This window comes from Trachurus trachurus (genome assembly GCF_905171665.1).
Source record: "Trachurus trachurus genome assembly, chromosome: 2".
Taxonomy (NCBI): Eukaryota; Metazoa; Chordata; class Actinopteri; order Carangiformes; family Carangidae; genus Trachurus; species Trachurus trachurus.
The window spans coordinates 10328098-10346786 of NC_139914.1; the positions used below are offsets into that span (position 1 = coordinate 10328098).

Consider the following 18689-nt stretch of genomic DNA (forward strand, 5'->3'; position numbering starts at 1 on the left):
CATATCCATTTCTTGATAAATGAAATTCCTTGGCCCACTGCGGGGTCTTAACAATAGGGCAACACAGACAGAGAGCTGAAGCAACAAAGTGCATTTAAAGACACACACACTGGCGCACACACACACACACCTGCTACACACCTCAAGCGTTTGTCTCCGGTCACATACAGATTTTTATCCACAAATAGCGATTTTCTCTCCACCCAAGGTTGCTTCCAGACAAAACGACAACATGCAGAGATATAAAATAGAGAGGTGACATCAGTGCCAGTATAACAGCACTGACCTGAAATGGAAACTCTCAAACCAAGGACACTCACAGGAACCAAAGACCCCCCCAAATAAGACTGTGATCCCTTGTCCTTCTCTAAAAACGTAGTTTAGTATTTATTGCTATTAAGATCCTGAAACACAGCACAATGCATTTGATTGTCATTTCAGTTTTTCTCTCGTCTTTAGGAATATTAGTTGGAGTGAACTAGTAACCTTTAGAAACTTGCTGTTTTCTCAGATTTTATCGACTAACTGATGGTTTGCGTGTTGGTTGTGTCTCTCTGTGGTGTAGCACTGCTGGATTTTAATTTATTTGAGTTAAAACACTCAGATTTTAGAAAGGGGTGGCATTTTACTACTTCTTATTTTTGATCCCTTGTTTTATCGTCATCATCACATTAACCTGTGATCTTGTCTTTGTCCATGAGGTTTTGTTTCTGTCAGGAAAAGTAGCCCTGAACTGGATTCGGTGGCTCGCTCAAGGACACTTCAGACAGCTGGATATTCAGTTGTAGTCATTTTGTCCAAGGCCGGAGTTTGCTGTTCTTCTGATGGGATGAAATGGAGCAGTCATTAGAAATGGCTGTTGTCTGGATGGCTGTATCGCCCTTGTTCTGAAAAAAGAAAATTGATAGACAGATAGACAATTTATTGAAAAATATTTCAATTTTAAAATCTCTTACATCCTTTTTGAAATCTCTCTTTAAAATCAGTTTGATTGCATTGAATAGATAAAACATACACATGTGCATGGTATATTACCTTATGTAAAATGCATTACATTTCTTCACGAGGGAGAAATAGTCAGTGAAGGGGGAAGAGGAAGGAGGATGAGTGACAAAGAGAGGAGGAAACAGAAAACTGTGTGAGTGGGGGGATGTCAGGAGGGGTGGGCCATGTGGATTAAAATGGAGCAGCCCCAGGCTTCTTCCCATTTTTGTCTGGTTAAAGGACAAAGTGTGAGGGGGAAGTTAGTCCTTGTGTAGATATGTGTGTGTGTGTGCACAGATGAGGGTGTATTATCCATCCTTGTGTGTATCTGTGTGTGGGCTGATAGAACCCCTGGTATTCTTGAAAGGCTCTTATTGACAGACTTAATGCCCTTATTGGACATGACACACGTGGCTGACACACTCCCTCAAGTGTGCGTGTGTCCAAGCAAATGTTGAGAGTGTGCGCATCTATAAGTATGTTATCAATGTGTGTGTGTGTGTGAGCCCCTCGCTCTCTGCGCTGTGTGAGCCTGTATCGATTTCCACTCCAGAAGTCTCCTCTCTCTCTCCGCCGGTTGAGTTTTACCATGGCGGGGCGTCTCGTTCCTGCTGTCAGGATGTCTGATAATACGCAAAAGAATAAAAAACCTGATTTGACAGATGAAAAGTTTAAAAGCTTTGATTCTAGTGGCTAATGCAGCGGGGACCACACTTCATTCATGTCAAATAACCTTTAAGATTTTTAGTCTCATTACATCTTTGCTGCTTTGGTGTCATGTTTGACGGTATGACATTGTTTTAATGACTTAACCGAGCACTAAACCTATTGAACCAAGCTTACAGTATCTGCTGGCATTAATTGAAAAGCAGCGACTGCAAGAAAAAGATGATTTCATTGTGTCCTCGAAACATCATTTTTTAAATGAATTAATTCCTGTTAGTCTTTGATGCAAAGAGAATTAAGAAGCTTTGAATGAATCTGCCTCTGCTTTTTCTCACAGCTTCCTGGGGCTTTTGTTTTATTGAATGAAATAAAATCATCAGTGTTTTTGGTGACTACAGTATATTCCACCAAGTCAATAAGGTTCAGCCTCTGAGGACTATTAACATACCATGACCATCCACAATAAAAACCCAGTTACAAAATCCTCTGCATGAAAAAATTTGAAAAATTCAGTTTTTAGAACATTTTATTACCTGCTTTATTCAAATAAGTTGTGTGTAAGATCTGTAGAAATGTCTTAAGTTTGTACAATAATGCATTTTGCAAGGGAAAAAAAATCAATTAAAATCTCTATCAGAAGTATTCTCCCTCTCCCTCTGACTCCCATGTGTCAGACTCACTCTGTTTTTTTTTTTATTTCTCTTCTATTGCTCTGGCTTTCTCTCTGATCTTTTCATTGCCTCCTTTATTTCTATCTCCCCTTCTCACCCCTTTTTCTTCCCCTCTGTGTGATGAAAAAGTGCAGTCATGGCATTTCAGTCTCATATCAAATGCTCATATGCGTAAAGGGAGAGAGAGTAACAAAGATGCCAGCCAGTGTGTGTGTGTGTGTGTGTGCGCGCGCCAGGAGAACATTGCATTGAAGCACAAGTGAACATCTGGCCTATGTGCCAATGATTGGTTGGGGAAGTTCCTCAGGATATAACACTTGAAAATGTCTTGGCATGTTCACGACAACAGCAGTGCAGTTTGTTCAGCATGTGTATGTGTCTGTGTGTGTCTCTGTGTGTGTCTGTGTGTATGAGAATACTGGAAGGTGATTATGTTTGTGATATGTATGTGTGAGAGATGATTGTATCATGTTTGAGGAAACTATTATGTTTGAATAAGTTTAAGGTGATTGTATTCTTGAAATGATTATGTGCAAGTGGTGATTGTACAGCAGTTGTTTCTGTGTGTGTGTGTGTGTGAGTGTGTGTGTATTGGGAGCTTTTACTTCCCACCATTAGCTCCAAACCCTTTTTTTGAGCAGGCGGCTGATTCTTCCCTTGATTACTATTTAGACTTCCACTTGTTTACCGAGCGCCATCTCGCCTTTGTTTTATCTCTCCGTTTATACTTTCTGCTAGCTCGTTATTCCACTTTCTCTGGAATCATTTTATTTTCCGGTTGATAACGGTGCCACTTGGTTCAACAAGAGGTCAGAAGAAGTTTTTGTTCTGCTCTTATCTCTCTCCTCTTCCTGCCTTCCACAACCACCTCCTCCTTTCCTCCTTCCTTGTTTTACTCTCCTCTCTGTTTTAATTTTTCTTCCAGATTTTCTTTTCTTTACAGTTTCTTCTCCCCTGCGCCTTGATCACCTAACACAGCTCTACTGGACTTTGAACACATCGTTCTGTGTGCCGTGTTGGTGAGCGGTGAAGAACGTGGTGGCCCTGATCGGCGACGTCCGCCCGGCGCAGGCAGCGGCGGGTGGCGGCGGGTGGCAGGCCGTGGAAGATGCAGCAGGGTTGTTAAAAGTGTTGTTAAGAGAGCGGCTGGCAGCTGTTCCTGACAGGTTGGGGAGGGAGGGACAGATGGTGTTTGATTATCGAACAGCCCGCTGATGGAAGGAGAGATGGAGGGATGATGGGGGAAATGAGGGAGGGGGACACATGTCAGTAAGAAGGGGGGTGAAAAAGATGAAAGGATGAAGGGATGATTCTTAGATTTAAAGATGTAGATGTGCAGATTTTTTGATTGATTGATTGATAGCTGGAGGAATATGTGGATTAGATATGGAACCTCTTGACAAATGGAAAGACAGATAATGGATGGTTAAAGTGTTACATAACAAACAGAGGGATCAGTTCAATGCAAAGAGAGATGAAAGAATGGATAGATAACAGAATGGATGAAGTGGAGTGAAACAGAAGCATGACTTGATGGAGAGACAAAGATGTGCACAACGTGCTGGGAGGAGGAAGTGAAAACGCTGTCGGGGCAGCTGTTCCAAACAACAATTAGCTTCATTCACCTGGGTGCCATCTTAAAGAACCGATGCAAGTGAACATGCAGCGCTGACTGATTAAAGTCTGTTCAACAAGCTAACTGTGATTGCTGCGGCGACTGATGGTCCAATTCAATCAGTCATTTGTTTGAATGATGTCTTAAAGCTAATGTGTTATAATGAGCCGTAATTAAACCTGAATTCAGTTTCCCGACAGGTCAGTCCGAGGTCAGACGCTGGGGTGATACACGGGCTGTGTGAAAGAACAAATGAACACAGCATTGGAGGATGTGCAGATGTGCTGATGAGACAGTTAACACAGATAAAAAACACACATTCGACACTGCACGTCTCAAACTTTCCCAGTTATAATGCTTCATGCTCCTCAGACTTCTTCTCTGTTGCTGGAGATTCACTTGGAAGGATAAAGCAGATAAGTCAATCTTTCTGAATGCCTCCAATCGGACGTGTGCATGAGTAGAAAATGCAAACAAAGCTGACCACTATATTTTATAGTCGTTTGTTAGCAGCTGCAGCTGAAGCCAGGCTGTTTTCGTGATCGTTCTCATTTTTGAAATTGTGATTTTGTAACTAAGTCAATCAACTGATGCTCGTGCGTCATCACAGACCATTGCCTCCATCGACCGTTAAGGCTGGATGTGAGATACATTTTGTCCAGAGTTGAATGTAGCAGCGGTCAGCACAGAGAACATTAAGAGTCAACATTAATAAAATGATGTGGAGTGATTTTCTCCATAATAAACTCTCTCCCTCCTCCATGAAAACAGTGGCTATTAAGATGTGTCAGTGTCATGCCATCTCCACGGACACTCGCCGTGTTTGTGTCTGTGGAAGTGCGTTTGTGCGTATGACGGGGGCGACGGAGAATGAAACAATCAGCAGGCCAACACAAACACAGCTGTTTTATTGTTGCGCTGCTCAGATGTGCTTTCACAGGCAGACGGTGTGTGTGTGTGTGATCATATAGAGCAAAGAGTGACCCCACCTCCTGTTCAGCCCTCCTGTTCTAATGAAAAGCGTTGGCAGTGGAAGCTAATGCACAAGATACTGCTCATCTCTCCCCATCTGTATATCAGTGTCTCATTCTTAAAGCTGAAATCTGCAACACTTTTTCTTTTTTATGTGTCTTTATTACTGATTACCGAGAGGAGCTGTGTATCACCAAGCTATCATGGTTTTAAGAGTTTTTAGTTTTGCAAGTTAACTTTGCCCGACTCCTCCGAAAAAGGGGAGGAGCTTGTGCGCAGAGATGCTGGTTTGTGGCAAACATGCACTCCCCCACCTGTCACTCAAAGCAGCCACACCTGGAAATTAGCCGTAGAAACATCCTGTTTTGTTTATTTCTGCTGTGATGTCTGACTTTTTGACATGACACAGCCAACCTTCAGCGGCCATTCAAAGAAATGCAGGTTTTGTTTATTGTGTGTTGGCTTCATTTTTTCAGCCGTGGACATTATTGCTTCTAAGAGCATAGGCCTATATGAATCAGGGTGATTCAAAAGTCCAAAATTTCTAACTATTTCAACTGACACAAGTTTCCATTATGAAAACTAATCCACAATGTGTCGATACCTTGCAGGCAATAATCTTAGTAGCCTAGTCAAACTGTGTTTTTATTTCTGAACTGTGTTTTTTTTACTTCTTCATATCACAGAAGTTGTTTTACTGTTATGACCGTTGCGTTCTTTCATGCATATGCTGCCATATGTTATTCAAACTTGAGCACGGCACAACTTGTAGCCACGTTTGATACACACCCTGTTTTCCTCTCACATTTTCAGTCAGTGTGTGAGACAGGGACAGAGACAGAGAGGGTAAGAGGAGAAAAAAAGAGAGGCACATTGAGTGCTGGCACTTTATCTCATGCTGGTGATGCTGGTTGGCATTGTGTCATGCCAGTTAGTGTTTGGCGCCAGCACACACAGGGCATGGTGTGTGTTTGTGTGTGTTAGGGAGGTAAGTGGTGTGAGAGGAGGGTTGATGAAGTGAAAGCCATGAGAGTGGAAGCAAAGAGGAAACTGGAGAGGTAAAAAAAAAAGGGGAGGGGAGAGAGGAAAGAGTAATATCAGTGATGGAGGGCTGAGAGAGGATGAACAGGGATGGGATGGAGGAGTGAGAGGGATGGTAGGGCAACAAGGGCAGACGGGCCTTGTCCCCGTGTCTTTGTGCGTGTGCATGCGCGAGCGTGTCTGTACCTATGTCTTTTTGTGTGTGTGTATGTGTGTGTCTGTCCCTGTGTCTTTGTACTGGCTAATCTAGGCGTCAGCAGCTTTTTGAGGCTTTTGTGCTGACAATAATCACACAGCGCTCCTCTTTTCAATTCATCAGCAACAACAACAAGGGATCACATGTCCCCTATACAGAATCCAGAGAGAGGGAGAGAGGGAGGGGGAGAAAGAGAGAGAGGGAGAGAGGGAGAGGGAGGGCATGGACAGAGTTAAAGTGGCCATCATGTTGCCTAGTTACTGCTTGGGTTGATGGTGATTCGGTGTGTGTGGGCAGGCACATGCAAACGGTCAACGCCCTCTGCACCTCTGCCGAGTGCAAATAGAAGAGAGAAAAGTACAATCACACACTTAAAAACATCCTCCACCTCCTCATCCTGCTGCTGCGGCCGCTTTCTTTTTTTTTTCAAAGAATAATTTATTTCATGTTGCAGTGTGATGGATAAACAATGAGTAAACCACTGGTCAAATCTGTAGCAAGCATTAATAATAATCATCATCATCATCAGAATAACATTAATAGGAATAATTATTTCAATTATAAATAATAACAGTATCAGAGTGATCGGAGTAATTATTACATCTATACAAGCTACAAATATCAGCATTTTGTTGTATGTATTTTTTTTTCTGCTGTTAAAACCTTAAACACTTCACACATGACCTGGCTGGTGTAGCTGCCCCTCTTGGCTGCACAGAGCACAGAGACAAATATCTAACAGGGGGTTAAAACTGCAGATTTCTGAGTGTGGGAGATAGAAGGTTACATTTTAAGTTTTATAATTCTCAGTGCAAGTGTCAATCAGTCCTTAAGCTTAATTAGAAAAACTCAAAACAATACTTCATGTGCGTTATGAATGCATGAAGAACCAGGTGAAACTGGAATGAATAGTGAAATGAAACAAACACTTTTACACAACTGAAAAATTAAGAAATAAAACACAATGATATAAAAATGTGTACAGCATTAATCTATATCAGTGCTATATTTTCCAAATATTATAAATTAAAAAACAAAAAAACAAAAACAGTAGTGGTTGAGACTCAGATTAGCTTCTCATTTTGATAGTTGTGTATATTTTGGCCTTTACGTGACACTTTGTTTGAGTCATGTGCACAGTTTGTCCACCAGAGAGCGCTGACATGTATATTCTTCTCGCTCAGTACTCTTTTTTTTTTCTTCTTTTTTTTGGTCATACATCTCAAATACGAAACTTAAGAGCTCCTTATTGTGCAGGAAGTGTTTTACTGTAGAACACGCGCTGACAGACAGGTGTGTAGGAGATAAACAGAAGTAAAAATCAAGTACGTTTCAGTCAAGCAGCCTTCAAGTGAAGGTCTTAGGTAGCTATTGACTCCTGCAAATGTGAGAGCATCTGCCTCGTCACACTCTTGTAATTTAATAAAATCAGTGCAGTAAATGACAATAAAGATGGATAGTTTCATAATCTTTGCCTCAGATGGACTGATGTTGTATCAGTGATTTAATTTTTTTTTTTTTACAAAAGGGGAGAAATGTAAGATTTCCGTCATGGATGCTCTAGGTGCCTGAACACAACATGAGCCAAAAGGGGCAGCGAGGGAGGGGCAGGGAGAGCCACACAGTCAAGACAAACACCCAGTAAGTCTCAGTACAGTAAGAAGAGGAAAGAAGTAAAAAGAGGAGGGAAATGAAGGGAAATAAACAACAACTAAGTTTGTTTTTTGCCCAGTTTGTCTGGGATTGGGATTGCTACTGTGCTTTTCTGTTCAAGACGTGTGTGTGTGTGTGTGTGTGTGTGTATATGTGTATGTACTGTATATATGTCCGCAAGTCTGTGTATATGTGAGCCTGTGTGTGTATGTAAGTGAGTGAGAAGCTGAAAGCTCATACAAAGGAGAAAAATACAGAAACATCACTTTTTTTCCCCAAAATGTCCATGTAACTTAAAAACATCCACAATAAAAAGATTTTCATATATTATCATCTTTCTTTTTAGTTCGATCCCGATCCCAGATGTTGGGCTGCAGATTGATCCATGATCCTCCTCATCATCCCTGGGGGAGGATGAAGAGCGAACTTGGACGAGGTGGAGAGGAGAGAAGAGCAGGTCGCTTTTTTGGCAAGGAGGAGCTTTTGTGTAAGTGCAAGGAGGTTCAATTTCCCTGTTTTGCTTTTAATTTATAAAAGTCTCAACACAATTTGTTAATTTGAGTTTTGTCTGACTCGTGGGTTTCAGCCCTCTACCTCAGTGAGGAGGAGAAATATTTTTTTTTCTTTATAAAACATCTGGAGGGCAGGTTTGTCTTTTTAAAAGGTGGGCTGAGCGGAAACAGCTCTCTCCAGAAGCCTCCGAGCGGAACAACGTCAAGTCTCTGCTTCGCGTTATGAACGTCAAACTCCTTCAAAAATGCATTTCACTGAAGACTTTAACCTAGTCTGACTGTGCGTTAGCTTAAAGTCTTCTCACAGTCCTGGGAGGTTTGTCTTGCTTGGCGTGTCTCCTCCCTCGTCCTAGTCAGTCGTGGAGGAGCTCTTGTAGACAGTTGGGGGATTTGAAGACGTCGGGAACCTCGCTGTCGAGTTTACAGATCACCTTGTAGATGGCCTTCTTCCAGGAGGGGTCTGCGTCTTTGCCCGCCACGATGGCGTTGAAGAACTCGCGCAGCGTCACCTGGGCCACCTCCAGGAATCGTTCAGGTACCTGGAGGAGAAACAGGAAGTTATTTATCTGTTTGATTGGTTTTCACTGAAGAGCAACTTCCCTTTGACCATCTTCTCCTTTCTTGTCCCACATTTAAATTTACAACAGTTTATTCACTGTGACCATAAAAATAAACTGAACTCTGCTGCTTCAGTCAGGTCCAACACTGAACACCTGGCTCACATCAGGGTCAGGGGTCTTTACAGGCCAGACAAGTTCTCGCACGCTGAACTGTTAACTGTGAAAATATATTTTTTTAATTTTCCTTTTAATGTGGCACCTGTTGCTACATAGCTGGAATGACAGCATAATTTTACTGTATGAAGATTTCCACCTTAAGTGGAACTAATCCTCTGAACTGAGCCCCAGCTGTTTTTTCACAGAATGGTGTTAAAGGAAATGTTTATAGTTTTTAGATATTTGAATGTGCGTAAATGTGATTGAAACAGAAAGTGATGATGTGACTGATGTGCTCGCTGCTCAGAATTAGGTGAAGCATGTGTGTGCGTGTTTGTTTCAGGTGTCCACGCATTTCTATTCCCGTCCCAAGTTCTTCTTCAGTGGTGAACTTCCCCGAAACGTACTTCCCCTTTCTTAACAGCCCCCAGCTGTGTGTGTGTGTGGTGTCAGAGTTCCTTATGCACACACACACACACACATGATGACAGATGACACACTCAGTCCTTGACAATGGCAGGTGAACAGTTGTCTGTGATCTGTCACTGTGTGTGTGTGTGTGTGAGTGAGTGAGGGGGGCGACAGAGTTTAAATAAGAACGAAGGGATCCAATTGTCCTTTCCACATGCAGCATAAATATACTGTCATCACATCGCTGTGTGTGTGTTTGTGCGCTCATAGCAGTGTTTGACAGCAAAACAATGGTGCACACACATTTTTCATTCTTTTTTCTGCCCTTTCTCCCGGGGGCAATATCATACAAAGACACTAAACAACCTGACGGCCCCCCCCTCCCTCCACTAATCACACCCTTCTCCCTTTTTTCTTCTTTGTCTCTTTTTCTGCGTGCAGATGCAAATATAAACACACACACACACACACTGGGACGAGGCTGTGACTCTTCCAGATGAGTACATGCTCCTATACACTCTGACAAACTCACACACACGTGTAGAGGACAGCCGAGTGCCATCTGGGTGTAACCCCGTCACGCGTGGCAGGACATGCCAAGGTTAGCCGCCACCAGAACGGATGAATCACCCTCCACGCACACACACCCCGAGACGCAGACACACACACACACACACACACACACACACACTCTAAATGATTCCCTGGACTCTCATATACTCTGTCTAGCCTCACCTAGCCTCTCTCTCTTTTTAGCTGGCCCCTTGAGACCACAGTTATTTCAATGAAGCCCTCTGTCACTGTCTTGGTGGAGACACTACTGTACACACACGCACTCACTTTAAAGTTCAAACTTTCCATAGTCGTTTCAAAACAACAGGAAGATAGATTTATACATATTTGTACATATTCTACTGTATTTCATCTTTATTCTTCATTTCATATTTCCTATTTCAGTTTAGAGGATGCCAATCAGAAGTTGATGGTTTCATTAGATTAACTAAACTGATTTATTTAGAGCTGAAACCGTGAGCGAGCACCTTCAAGATGTTACTGATCATCCCTCCTTGCTCAGGACATTTGAGTCTGCACAAGTCGACTATGAAGAATTATATTAGATCAAAGTTGAATCAGGATCTCAGTGATGGATATTTATATTGAGCATTTTCCCCCTTTACCAAGGCTTAATCACTTAACCTCAGCAGGTGCCAAAACATTTGCCCAGTTTTAAAAGGCTAAAACTCATTGTTTTATCTCTGAAAGAAAATAAAGAAAGCCCCAAAGTCAAGCTGCTGTTTTTAATAGCGGCTGTGAAACTGCCCACTGGGACAAATAAAAGTTGAAACCTGAGCTTGATCTTGAAGATGAATGTGCCTTTGAGGCGACCTCTCCCTCTTGGATTACATCCCTTCATCCTTTAGTTGTTCAAATTTGCTCTCATCTTTTAAAAAAAAGGAAAAGAAAAGACAAATCCTCTTTTTTAAAGTCTCCCAGGGACAATTTTTCTTAATTTCTTTTCCTCCTTCAAGATATTTGACCTCTTTACTTGCCCAAATTTAAGCTTCCTTTTCACTTTCATCAACTTAACAGCAGATGCAGAGGTGTAGCTGTGAAATCCGAGTGCTGTGGATGAATATTGCATTTAATCAAACTCTTCATCTCCTAATCTTGCAAAGACAAGGTGCTTAGTGGGACAGGAAGAGATTGTGGGACCTTGACCTAGAACGGTCTCCTGGCCTGACAGTCTTTGTGTTGCACTGCTGTTTCTGCCATGCTCATTGTGGTGATTGGTGTGTTTTTAAAATGTTTCAGGAAGTGTGTCGTCATCGCGGCGGTGAGAGGAGTCAAAGAGGAGAGGAGAGGAGAGGAGAGGAGAGGACGCCGCTGATTTACAGTACAGAGGTATGGGAACACACGCAGAAAGAATGAGATGAACCAGGGAGGATATTGTGTGTCCGGTTTGGGTATCAGCTCGACTGGACAACACACAAACATACACAGACACACACTTGGGTCCAGATGCCCAGATTTGTCTGGCCATCGTAAATCAGTCCAATAAAGAGATCTAAATTAGGCCATCATCAATACAGATGGGCCTGTTTCCCTCGTGTGTGTGTGTTTGTGCGTGTGTGTGTGTGTGATTTACTCCTGGCTCAGATCTTGATATGATGTCTAGTTGCCAGGAGAGAGAGAGCGAGCGAGGAATGAGGAAAGTAGGAAAGAGAAAAAAAAGATAAAGAGGAAGAAAGACACTTCGTTCCCAGTAAACATAATTCGCATGATTGCTCTGGTTTGCTGGGCAAATATTGGATGAAGGGAGGCTCAATTACTCTCTCTTCACACACACACACACATGCACACACACACACATGCAGAAGGACAAGAGCCTGTAAATCCCTAAATCGCTGCCCAACAAAGAGGCCTACAGGGACGCCCTCCCTCCCTCTTTTATTCCCCGGCCCTTCCTCCTCCCTCTCTCCTCTCGTCCTCCTCCTTATTGCCTCCTCTGTTCTTCGTCTTGGAAACGCTTTCTTATTTATTTCTTATCTTAGGATAAATCACAAGCTCATGTAACCGTTTATCTATCATCGCACACACACACACACAAACCCGTGGTGTGTTTTGACATGTTTGATGTGAGAAGTGCTGATGGACACATCCGCTGCTTTCAAGAAAAGTCACCTGCATTAATGCTTCTTCAGCTGTTTTTCTTTTTTTTTCATGCTGTTACTGCTTGTCCTCAATCAGTCTCCACTGTTATGCTGTTGTCATTTGCATTTCTTGTAGATTTATCAATCGTTGCCTTTTTGCTCCTCTGCCTCAGTTGCAGTTTTTAAATTTTGCTCTGGATGGAAAGTTATTTTACTGCTTTCTTTTGATGTAACCTGTGTAGTTTTGTTCTTTTCCTGAGTATCAAATGTGTGAAGTAGCAGCAGCAGCAGCAGATGTATGTTTGCAGTAAACAGAAGACAGCATCTTAGCTTGAGCAGTGAAAAGCCAAACGTCCACCACCTGCAGAAACAGCAATAAGCACTTAGCAACAGTGACGTTGACTTTGCTAATTTTATAATATTTTTTCAACAGTGCAGGCCACGAGCACAAAAGGGCAGTGTTGTACTTCACATTATTTTTAGAATAAAGGAGAGAGCCCTTTATAAGTAGGTTACTTCTTTATGGATGCACTGTCCCCATTTGAACATGTCTGAAACAGAAAAAAAACCTAACAAACAGACTGAACGTCAACACAGACGACGTCACTGCCCAGTGAATATCCTCACCTTATCATCAGGTCTCTCTACCTGTCCAGGAAATAAGCCCCGCCCCCTTTTCTGTCTCTCTGTGTACCTATACCTCTGTGTCTGTGTTTGCGTGTCCTCAGTTGACTCTACCTGTTCACCTCCCCATACGTCTCTCCTTCACTTAGCGCCGTGCACAGAAAGGACAAACACACACACACACACGGCTCTTAAGAAATCACTGCACAAACACCATATGTTTGATTCTCAAGGTGAACAAACACACATAAACTCTCTCTCTCTGTATGTTCTTCCTCCTTTTTTGTATTTTCCTTGAAGTCTCTTCATCTTCCTCCCTCAATGACATTATTTACTCAAGTGTGTGTCCACGTGTTCAGCTTTGTTTCACCAGTTGTTAACACTTTGTGTTTATTTGCATCATTTCATCAATAGTAATTCTTTCAGCTCACTTGTCCCTGTCATACCATGAAAGACGTTGCTCTTTTCAATTTCAGATGACACACACACACTTACACTCTCCATTTTGTTGCCATTCATTTGCTCTGTGGCCTTGAAGTCCACTTTACTGTTGGTCAGTAGAGTATTTTTCTATCACTGAGACAATACTGGAACTCTTTCATCTGCTGCTCCTTCTGCAGTGTGTGTGTGTGTGTGTGTGTGTGTGTGTGTGTGTGTGTGCGTGCGAGACTGAGTGGACATATCATTTTTGTGCCAACACAAGAGCATCTGCTTCCTTTTTCCTCCTCTTCTCTTTCACTCACACTCTCTCTCGCTTTCCCTGCTATCAGGCCTGGCTTTAGTCACACACACCCTGGCAGGAAAATACAAACACACACACACACAACCAGAATGACATCTCCTTTCACTCTTTCTCTCCTCTCTCTTCTCCTTTCATCTTTTCTCCTTCAGCAAGTACTAATTGATAGAAATGCATACTGTTTGGAATTTACCAATTTTGTCTATATAGATTCAGTTGTGGCTTCACAGTCATACAAAGGTCCCTCAGCCTCCCTGAAACACATAGCATTCTTCTCTAATACCTACAGTAAAGCTCCTTTGGCTTAGCTTCATGGATTCTTAACAGTAGGGACATTAGAGAAACACTTAAGTTTTTTTGTGTTCCTTTCTCCCATTTCAATATCTATTAACCTGAGGGAGCGAACTGAGCTGCTCCAGCCTCTCAGATAAACACCACTTCATTGCATTTGAAGGACACTCCTTTATTTGTGTTCAAAACATTGTACAGTATTTGTGTTTGATACTCCGACAGTACACACCTTTCCCAATTAAAAGGTGTGTTCATCATCATCACACACCTGTGCATGTAACTGCTAAATCCTAAACCATAGCATAGCAAAAGAAAGACGTGTGCCTGGGCCTCTTTGTCCATGACTTAAGATGACACAGAGATGAGGAGGTGCTTCTCATTTCTGCAGCTGGTTAGAAAATTCAGCTCGCGCTCCATCTATACTCTGCACATAAATAGCACCGACTACAACTGGCTGGTGAGCTGCTCTTTGACACACTCACCCATATTTGCAGCAGGCTCATAGCTGCCATTCCTGTGCGAAGCAGGAAATGGAAAGTGTTGAACAAAACAAAACCTCATAGCTATTTGGAAAAAAAGAATCAGCTGTTTAAAGGTAACTTAACCTCCTCTCTTATCTTGTATCTTGACCTCGGGGCCACACGTTTCCTGTAGCTGCTGTTTCAAGTGTGCAGTTAAAGGTACAAGTGGAGACTGGAGGTTCCTCCAGGACATCGGCAATATGTTTCCTTTCTCTGCTGCTCTTTTGTCAATCAGTCACTGATCTCACTATCACCAGGACAATGGCAATGAAGTTTCTCTTTGTTCAGACTGCATGTGACTGAGAGGAAGGGTCTGCGTCCTGAGATTGCGTCTCTCTCTCTCTCTGTGTGTGTGTGTGTGTGTGTGTCTTGTCACTATCTCATGAGCATGTGCATCTCCTTTTTGTGTGCAGCTGTTGCGTCTTCGCGTCTCTGCATGCTGCCGTTTGTGTGTGTCTGTTCATACACGTGCTGTGCTTCCTTGGATCGGTGTGTGTGTCTGTTCTGTCCTTCCTTGTGTATGTGTGTGTGTGTGTGTATGCAGTGTGTGTGTGTCATCCATAGAGGACAATAGCCTGGGTCATCTGACTGAGAGGCTGCAGACCACTAGTATCACATGACAGAGGCTGAAGGCCACGTCTTTGTTACCAGGCCTATTGTTAAAGCTAAGGAGACAGCTGGGGCAGGGAAGGGAATCACTGCATGCACAACACACACACACACACACACACACACACACACACACTCTCTCTCATATTCACACACACATATAGAGGAAGACACACACAGACACACACACACGCACACACATACATTGTCCCCTCGTGACTCCAATCAGGCTCAGTGACAAAGATGATGCCTTCTTCTTCTGAACTGGAATACTAACACACACAGCCACACACACACACACACACCGCAGATAGCTATAATTACAGTGACAGAAACTGGCAGGTGGCATTGTCTGTAGCATACCGCTTTCTGTCAAGCAGCACTGACGGAAAGAGACAGTGAGGAGCACTTGAGTTACTTAGTGCTCATACTTGCTTAATGACAGCACCAGCGACAACGAGTCTGTGTTCACATGAATTATGAGCTGTTGTATGTTCATATACAGCTAATTAGCATTAGCAGTGAGATGGTGTTTTGTTTTTGACGTCCCATCGTAGTCTAAAATTAAGTTTCAGATGTGCTGCTGCCCTGTTTTTAAGATGTTTTTAAGCTGAACATTGATGTTTTTTTTATTTATTTTTTTATAATTCCTTAGAATAAAAATAGTGAAAAGTCTCGGTATCAATTAGTAGTGTGGTTCCAGTCATATCTGTAGTTGTAAATCTGTTTTCACATGAATCTCGGTGTGTAAGATGTAGTAATTGGCAGAAGCTCTTTGCTTAGAGACGGGAGGAAAAGAAGGAAAAGATAGGTGGAGTGTTTGAAATTCACTCCCTCTCTAAGAGCTGATCCACTTCTGTGTGTGTGTGTGTGTGTGTGTGTGTGTGTGTGTGTGTGTGCCTTCTGGGTAGGTTACCAATGTAAGACAAGAGAGTTTAAGATGGAGAATAATCTAAATGAAAGGCTAACTGATTGAGACAGATGAGGATGAATATTTGCACCGGTCCCAATACTGTACATCAATAAGCAAAGGAAGCAAATTCTGAGCAGCATTTATTTAAAGCTACAGAGTATTTTCTGCGTGTGGAGGATGTGATAGAAGCCCGAGCTTCGATTCCTGAGAGTTGAACTCTGTCCCTTTTTCAATGGACTCGTATGAAGAGGAAGCGGAAGAGATGAGTGAATAGATGAATAAGGAGAGAGAAAGGACCACAAAGAGTCTAAAACGGCGGAGAAAGACATGAGAACTTTAGCCTTTCATGAAGTGCACAGCTTATGAAACCAGATAGCGCTGAAATGTGAGTGTGTGACCACTCTGTGGCCTCCAAGTGTGTGTGTGTGTGTGTGTTTGTGTCGTTCAAAGTCAAAGGGCAGATTTGGATAGCAACCACACCCACCCTTCAAGGGAAGGTATCTCTGCTCTTTCAGATGAACACAAATGATTTTCTGTGCGTGTGTGTGTGTCTGTGTGTGTGTGCGCGCATGTAAGTGAATGTGTGTGTGTATGTGTGTGTGTGTGTGAGGCGCAGCTGTGCTGTCGTTTGGTGCTGACAGAGCCAGTGAGGATCCTTGAACTGGAAAGATGAGAACGTCCTCTAGAAGGCTTCATAAAACCGTCTCATTGTCCCTCCTCGCCCAACACACACACCCCAATAATACACACACACACTCACACACACACACTCACACACACAAAATATGACAACTTCATCCCTTTCAAGACACCAGGCCTCAATTCTTTGCTTCGCATTTACTTTGTGTGTGTGTGTACTTGGTGGAAGAGTGTGCATGTCTAAGTCACCAAAGTGTAGGTGTACTTCAAATAACATACCAAAACTTCAACGCGCACACATACACACACACATACACACACACAGGCAAGTTAAGAGTGCCTTGCCCAGTGCTGCTGGCAGACTTAACCAACAACTCATCAATCAGTTTTCAATATAAAAAAAGAAAGAGGAAGCGTTGCTCTTCCTCTTGGCAGAAGGTGGGAGCTGACACCTTTCCCTGAGTGTCCTGGCAAAGAAAATCTCTCTCTGTCTCTTTTTGTTTTCCCCCCTTTTTTTGAAGATGAGACTATTCCCTGTTTCCTTTCCCAGCCTCCTTCCTTTCTTTGCCTTCCTCATTAGTAAGTGGGCAGAGCTGCAATTAGGACAAAATAGTTTCAGAGAAGAGGGACGGTAGGGGAGGGGGAGGGAAGGAGGAAATGGGAGGCAGCAAGGATGGAGGGAAATAGAAAGAAAGAGAGAGAGAGAGAGACAGAGGTAAACAAGAAAGAAGAGTTGAAAGAATGTGGCTGGAGAGGAGGGGAGGAAGAGGTAATTAATGAAGCTGCTATAATTACTGAGGCCTGTTTACGCCAGCTTTGGAAGACAACACACTAACACACAAATTACGCTCACCTTTTCACGGCAGGAATCTACAGCTATTATTTAAACGCCTTGTATGTTGATAGATGACAAGATTTTTCAAATAACCTGTCAAAACCTATGAAAATGCAAATAATTTAACATTGCAATATCAAAATTTGAAGGTGTAATTTGTGTATTTGTATTGTAGAAAGAGATGATGAGACAGTGGCACTGAAGAGAGGATGGGGAAGTAGATAAGATATAGAGAAGAAGGGAGGGAAAGGAAGTGAAGAGAAAATGACAATAGACAGCAGTGGACGGAAAGGGAGGCGAGGACAAATGAAAGAGGGACAAAAGAGGAGGAGAAGGAGGCGAGGGGATGAAGAGAGCACGCCGTCAGAGGACAGATTCAGCAGAAAGGGGGGGAGGAAGGAGAGGGGACAAGGAAAGAGCAAAAGAGGAGGAGAAAGGCGGGGAGGGGTGTGCAATGGGGGACAAACCAAGGTGGAACTGTGATGATGCTAAATTTGGCAAAAGGAGAAGACTGTGTGTGTGCGTGCGTGCGTGTGCGTGTGTGTCGGGAGACTTTGCTGAATCGGCCGTGGTTCCAGTTTCACGCCTCTGAGTTTGACAGAGGTAGAGAGAGAGAAGGAGCAAGAGAGAGAGAGAAAGAGAGAGAGAGAGAGAGAGAGAGAGAGAGAGAGAGAGAGAGGGTCCCTAGCCAGTAATGTTCCCTCAGGGCAGACGGACGAAAGGATGGCGGAGGAGAGGGAGGGAGGTGAAGGGAGAGAAGGAGGCAGGATAGGGGACAAAGTAAGAGAAGGAAATGTACCTACCTTTGTGAACACACCATCACAGAGGATGCACACAAAGTCAGTATCAGCATCTTCTATTGATTGTTGTCTGATAATTATTATTTTTTATAAATGTTAACTTATTCATATGGGCTTTTTTTTGGAAAATCATGTGAACTCATACAATATCCAAACTATGAGGGCAGAAGAAAATACAGGCGACTTAATAATTTACCTATCTCAGTGTCTGGTTTCAAGTTTCCTCACTTTGATTTTCACGTTGAACCGAAATGAACTCAACTAAATATAATGAAAGCCAGAAGGGGGGAAGAAAGCCACTGAGAAACGTGTGATAAGCTTTCATGGATTGTTGGCACCAATTTGAAGAATAATTGCTACAGTACGAGGTTGAAAGGCAGAGACACTGTTCCCAAGTTCCTGACCCCGACATGAACCCTTCCCTACAGTATAATCCCTAAGAATAACCCCACTGAAGACCAGCCAAAGTAAACACACATAAATGATTTGCATGTGTGTGTGTTCCTGTACAGGTGCTTTATGCACAAGCACACACCTGTGAAAAGCTACCTGACTCTTGTTATGCAAAGCAGCAAAGCATTTGCTATTCATTCTTCCTAAGAGGATATTTATTTAGATACCTTGAAGTCA

The 18689-nt window shown here is 42.8% G+C and overlaps 1 protein-coding gene across 2 annotated transcripts in view; it reads right to left on the reverse strand.

Moving 5' to 3' along the window:
- Positions 1-6600: 6600 nt before the first annotated feature.
- Positions 6601-18689, reverse strand: part of LOC310999751 (prospero homeobox protein 1-like) — a 31610-nt gene continuing 19521 nt past the window's right edge. For both annotated transcript variants that reach the window (XM_083990305.1, XM_083990306.1), the window contains exon 7: positions 6601-8849. In XM_083990305.1, the coding sequence (XP_083846431.1) occupies positions 8664-8849 (186 nt within the window). In that variant the 3' untranslated portion in view covers positions 6601-8663. The remainder of the gene's footprint in view (positions 8850-18689) is intronic.